Source organism: Mustela putorius, unplaced genomic scaffold (genome assembly GCF_011764305.1).
Source record: "Mustela putorius furo isolate JIRA1106 unplaced genomic scaffold, ASM1176430v1.1 tig00003962_pilon_pilon_pilon, whole genome shotgun sequence".
Classification (NCBI taxonomy): Eukaryota; Metazoa; Chordata; class Mammalia; order Carnivora; family Mustelidae; genus Mustela; species Mustela putorius.
The window spans coordinates 16,548,040-16,554,039 of NW_025422106.1; the positions used below are offsets into that span (position 1 = coordinate 16,548,040).

Consider the following 6,000-nt stretch of genomic DNA (forward strand, 5'->3'; position numbering starts at 1 on the left):
TTTAAGGAGTAATAAATACAATGAAAAAAAAAAATAAAAGGACCCTATAAGGAAGACTATGAATGCTAGCATGAGGGGGCGGCCACAATTTAAAGAGAGAGGGTGGGTAGGGTAGACCTCATTGAGAATATGTCTGTAGAAAATAATCAAAGGAAGTAAGGAAGTAGCCTTGTTCGGGAACTGAGGAAAGAGTGTCTTGGGCAGAAGGAGCAGCCAGTGGCAAGGCCAGTGTCTGAAGTTTTTGAAGAGGAGGAAGGAGATTAGAGAAGTAACAGAGAGATCATGCAGGGTATGGGGGCCAGTCCAAGGACTTTGACTTTTACTGCAGTGGAAGAGGGAGCAATTTTTGGCAGAGCTGTGATGTGGCCTAATTACATTTAAAAGGATCATTCCAGTTATTCCATGGAGAGGAGTCTGCTGAACAACTAGAAGGTTGGAATGGCCAAAAACCGCATTGGAGAACTGTGGGTAGAGCAGCTTTGGTGGAGGAGGCCAGCACTGAGTTTTGGCAAAAGTTAAAATCAAAGTGTCTTAGACTTTCCAGTGAAATAGACAGTTGGAAGTATCAGTCTGGAGCTCAAGAAAGAGCTCTGGGTTGGAGAAAAAAATGAGAGTCTTTTGAGTGTATATGGTTTAAATCCAGAAGACTCGGTGAGAATACTTGGGGAGTGAGTATAGAGAGAGAAGAAAAGAACCCAGGACTAAGTCACTGGCTACTCTAAAATTAAGAGCTCTGGGAAGATGAGGAAGAACCAGGAAAGTCAACAGAAAAGGAGTCATTAATGTAAAAAAAAAACCAGGCTGAGTGTGGTGTCCTGGAAGACAAGTGAAGCTAGAGTAGTCGGGAGGCTGTGTTAAGTGTTGCTGATCCACAAGGCTTGAGAACTGACCATTAGGTTGGATTTGATAACATGGAGGTCATTGTGACCTGGACACTAGTAGTTCTGGTGGTATATTAAACACTGTTAGAATATATAACCAGTATTAACAGAATATATCAAGATTGTAGTGTTAAAATAGTTTGTTTTTACTTTGCAGGTGAGCCCATGGTAGCGGCAGATGCAGGAGTTTGGGATAATTATTGTGTGAAAAAACAACTTCTTCATTCTTGGTAAATTCATATTAGTTAAAAGAGAAAGACTTCTAGGGACGTAATCAGTAACTTTAAAACTTGTTTATTGTTTTTGCCACCCTATAGTGAAAAATGGTTAAGTGTATGAAAAGGTGTAGTATCCAGTTACTAACACTAGCTTCTGTCATTTCACAGCCCTTTGTCCATTTTAATTCTAGCAGTGTCAGATTTGGAAATGTTTCCCTTACTGTTTATTTGAGGGGGAAGAGAAAGAAGAAGTTTACTGAAATTGTACTACACGTCTAGTGGGGGGAAAAGCAAATGATGTGCTAAAAATGAGCTCAGTTTTGCTGGTACATAAAGTCAAACTTTTGTTTTATCAGTTGAGGATCTGAAATTATAATACAAGGGTGATGTTTGTATTTACAATAACTTCGTCTGGTAATTTCTCAGACCAACACATTAAAGAACAAAGTACTTTTAGTAGCTGGAGATTGCTGGGGGGGAAGATGAGAGCGAGTTGGTAGGCTTTACTTACCCTGTTATCTTTTTCCTCAGCACAGTGATTGCCACCAACATTCTCCTGGTTGATGAAATTATGCGAGCTGGTATGTCTTCTCTTAAAGGGTGATTGAGTTCAAAATCAACTCTTCCAGAAGCTGAGATTTAGTACATTTACATCAGCTGCCATTATATAACCTAAGCCATTCTTAATTTTTGCACAATAAAAGCAGTTTATATTTGCTGGCCTTAGCAGTCTCAGTAATACTTCATCAACATATAAAGAACACAAGGACTTTCCTAGTAAAGGAATAATAATGAAAATATTTTTCCTTAAGAGTTCTAACTTTGGGGTTCCTGTCTGGCTCAGTTAGAAGAGCATGTAACTCTTGATTTTGGGGTCATGAGTTTGAGCCCCACACTGGGGGTAGAGATTACTTAGAGATTACTTAAACTCCTTAAGAGTTCTAACTTTGGGGTTCCTGTCTGGCTCAGTTAGAAGAGCATGTAACTCTTGATTTTGGGGTCATGAGTTTGAGTCCCACACTGGGGGTAGAGAAAAAGAGTTCTAACTTCCTATCCTTTATTGTATGTTTGATATGAAATAATAAAAAATCACGTGCTTTTAAAACTTCTGCAATTTCCTGAGTAACAGGTATGATAGGAGCATTTTTTGGGTTATAATATTGGTCTTAGTCTCTATTTCCAGAGAAAACAGAGCTTAGAAGCTTAGAGCTTCAGGGGCGCCTGGGCGGCTCAGTGGATTAAAGCCTCTGCCTTCTGCTTGGGTCATGATCCCAGGCATCGCATCAGGCTCTCTGCTCAGCGGGGAGCCTGCTTCCCCGCCCCCCGCACCCCCCCACCGCCAGCCCCACTCTGCCTGCCTCTCTGTCTACCTGTGATCTCTGTCTAATAAATAAGTGTATTTAAAACAAAAACAAAAACAAAAAAGCTTAGAGCTTCTAAGATCATTGGAATTTTTGGAACTAATGATTGTCTTTTTGTATGCTAATTAGTGACTCTTGATGGGCCCTTAGGAGGGCAACTGGGTGCCAGAGCAACTGGGTTAGAACTTTCAGCCTCTCCCCACATGTCCCACTCTACCCCTCTACCTCTAGGGTAGGTAGAGGGGCTGGAAATTGAGTTACCAACCAGTCATGCCTATGTGATGAAACCTCCGTAACAGTTTCTAAACTGTGGGATTCAGTGACCATCCAGATTGGTGAACACATCCATGTGCCAGGAGGGTCGGCCCAGTCCAGCTCTCTTCGGGACAGAAGCTCCTGTGCCTAGGAATCCTCTGGACTCGTGCTATGTATGTCTTCCTTATGTTGTTCATTTATACCCTTTATAATGTCCTTTATAATCAGCTAAATGTGTTCCCATGAGCTTCTGTAGCAAATGATTGAACATGAGGAGGCAGTGATGGGGAACCCCTGATTTGTAGCCCAGTTGGACAGAAGTGTGAGTAAAATGGGTACCCACAGCTTGCAATTGGTGTCTGAAGTAGGAGTCTGTCTTGTTGGACTCAGCCCTTGATCTGTGGGGTCTGCCCTTCCTGCAGGTAGGTAGTGTCAGAACTGATTGTAGAACACCCACTGGGTATCTGGACAGTTGGAGGATTGGTTGGCATACGGAACCCCCGCACATTATTTGGTGTCGGAAGTGTTGTGAGTAGGGGAAGCAGTGTTCCCTTAGTAGGCTACTGCACTTTTCATAAAATTGAATCTATTGGGATTCTTAGACTGTTGGACAACTTTTAGTGAACAAAATACAGAGCACAGGTTTTTGAGTACCCAAGTCAATTTCCGGTTTATCAGAGGGTATAAATGTAACAGGACAGCATTTTATTCTCTCTCAAGATTCCTTCAGTAACTTCTTACTGCCACTGATTCCGCTTATAAGTATGACATCAGTTTGTGATGATAGCTTCGGATTTCATTGAAACCTGACATTTTATTTTGCATATAATGTATTATATTTTATCTGGCTCTTTGGTATATATGATCAGCTGCTTACACTTCTGTGCTAGCTCTCTGACCAGGTGGTTAAATGGAGCAGGTCTCATCTGGAAAGCTGGGGGGAGTGTTGGCACTAATATTGGGAAATAATTGTTGTTGGCTTTGAATGGAGCTTTCTGTATCAGTATTATAGCAATAGCTTTCTTGTTTGAAACACTAGAGAGAATTAATCTGTTGTATTCTTTATTATCATTAGACTGCTTGTAGTTAATTTCTTTCCATGGATGCAAGTTCATAAGAGATTAAAAGCCAAGTGCATTTAAAGGAGCTTTGGCCCGTTAGTGCATAAAAGAGGTTTGTTTAACCATTTCCTGCCTGAGTTGAAAACCTGTACTTTCATACCGCATTTCCCCCGACTTGATACGTTGTCAACATCTTTCCAAGTTAATAACCATCCTTCTGAGCTGTAATTTCTTTGTGGTTACATGATATTTGATTGTATAGCTATTCTGTGATTTATTTAATTCTGTTTTCAAATTTTTTTTCCCATTAAAAACAAACATCTGGGGGTGCCTGGGTGGCTCAGTGGGTTAAACCTCTGCCTTTGGATCAGGTCATGATCTCAGGGTCCTGGGATCAAACCCCGCATTGGGCTCCCTCCTCTGCAGGGAGCCTTCTTCCCTCTCTCTCTCTGCCTGCCTCTTTGCCTACTTATTTTTTTTATTTTTTTATTTTTTAAAGATTTTATTTATTTATTTGACAGAGAGATCACAAGTCGGCAGAGAGTCAGGCAGAGAGAGAGAGAAGCAGGCTCCCGCTGAGCAAAGAGCCCGATGCGGGGCTCGATCCCAGGACACTGAGATCATGACCTGAGCCGAAGGCAGCGGCTTAATCCACTGAGCCACCCAGGCGCCCCTCTTTGCCTACTTATGATCTCTCTCTGTCAAGTAAATAAATAACATCTTAAAAAAAAAAATCTCCTTTTTTAGTTTCTATCCTTGTTTTATAGGATAGGTCTTTTAAGACGTGCACACCATGCATACTGCCAGACTTTGTTCTACATAAAATGTTTAAATTATGAAATATTTTAAATATACCAGAAGGACAGAAAAAATATAAACTTTGTATCCTCCACCTAGCTTTAACAAATAGTAACATTTTGTCATGTTTGCTTCAGATTTTCTTTGTTGTTAAATTGCCACCCTTCCCCACCCACATCCCATCGCATGCTTTTCCCACCATTCCTCCCTAGAAAAAGACTGCCTAGAGGTAGTCTTTGATCTTTGATATATATCATCCCCATGCACTTAAAAAAAAAAAAAATCCACCCTTTTTATATGTATGCATATGCCCGTAGCAATGTAAAATTATTCTTTTTGGGTTTTTAAAATGTAGAGAAAGAATATACTTTTGCTGCTTTTATTTCCTACTTGACATATGGTTTTGAGATTTATGTATTTGTTCGCTTTAGCTGTTTTTGAGTATTCCAGTGTATTTCTATACTATAGTGTATTGATCCATCAGTGGGCCTTTTGGTTATTTCTAATTTTACATCACTTTAAACACCACAGCATTGACTTTCTCTGTACATGTCTCTTTGGGCGCATTTGTGAGAGTGTTTCTAGAGATTATACCTACAAATGGAATGGCTTGGGTTTAGCATTCCTCATCTTTATATTTACAAAGTGATTATACCAGTTCACATTCTCCCTTGCAATATATAAAACTGTTGTTCCATGCCCTTACAACCTTGCTAAGTCGTAATATTTTTAAAGTTTGAATTTTTGCCCATCTGAGGTATTTAAGTTATAGCTTATCTTACACAGTTGCCTTAATTACTAGTGTAATTGAACATTTGAATATTGGCCATTTTCAGTTCTACAGAATTGCCTATTCACACTGTTGACCATTTTTTTCATTGGATTTGTCTTTCAGGTTGGCATATTTGGGGTTCTGCCTCTACTTATCTATCTATCTGTATTTTATAATATTTCCTTCCAGCCTGAAGCCTTCTCACCTTTGCAAAATACACAGAAGAATTTGATACACATTTTTATTTTTTAGACTGAAATTTGTCATATTTTTCTTTTCAATTTTTTTGTTCCACAAGGAATTCTCTACTTCAATAATAAATATCTTTAAAATAGTTTATGAGTTTTCAGATTTTATCACATTACGCCTTTAATTCATCTGGAATTTATTTTTGTGTATAATGTGTGTTGTGGATCTAGTTTTTGTCCCCTTACATTGCCAACCAAGTGTTCTCAGACTGACTGATTTATGTTATCACCTCTATCATATATTGTATACTCTTGGATTGAAAAAATTTTAAAACTTGCACTTGTTTCTGATTTAAATATTTTGTTCCCTTGGTCTGGGTAGATTGTTATCCTAACAATATTGCTTTAATTCTTAAAACTTTATTAAAAAAGTTTTGATATGTGGTAGGGTGGCCCCCAACCCCTT

General features: G+C 39.2%; 1 protein-coding gene across 11 annotated transcripts in view; it reads left to right on the forward strand.

The window, feature by feature from the left end:
• The window catches only part of CCT6B (chaperonin containing TCP1 subunit 6B), a 32,825-nt gene extending 27,169 nt beyond the window's left edge, over nt 1-5,656 (forward strand). For 4 of the 11 annotated variants that reach the window (XM_004747096.3, XM_045070141.1, XM_004747099.3 and 1 more), the window contains 2 exons: nt 1,039-1,111; nt 1,631-1,821. In XM_004747096.3, coding sequence (XP_004747153.1) covers nt 1,039-1,111; nt 1,631-1,703 — 146 coding nt within the window. In that variant the 3' untranslated portion in view covers nt 1,704-1,821. Of the gene's footprint in view, nt 1-1,038; nt 1,112-1,630; nt 1,822-5,469 lie in introns of those variants that run through there. The other 7 variants (XM_045070138.1, XM_045070140.1, XM_045070142.1 and 4 more) reach the window with 6 other exon arrangements.
• Nucleotides 5,657-6,000: the final 344 nt, after the last annotated feature.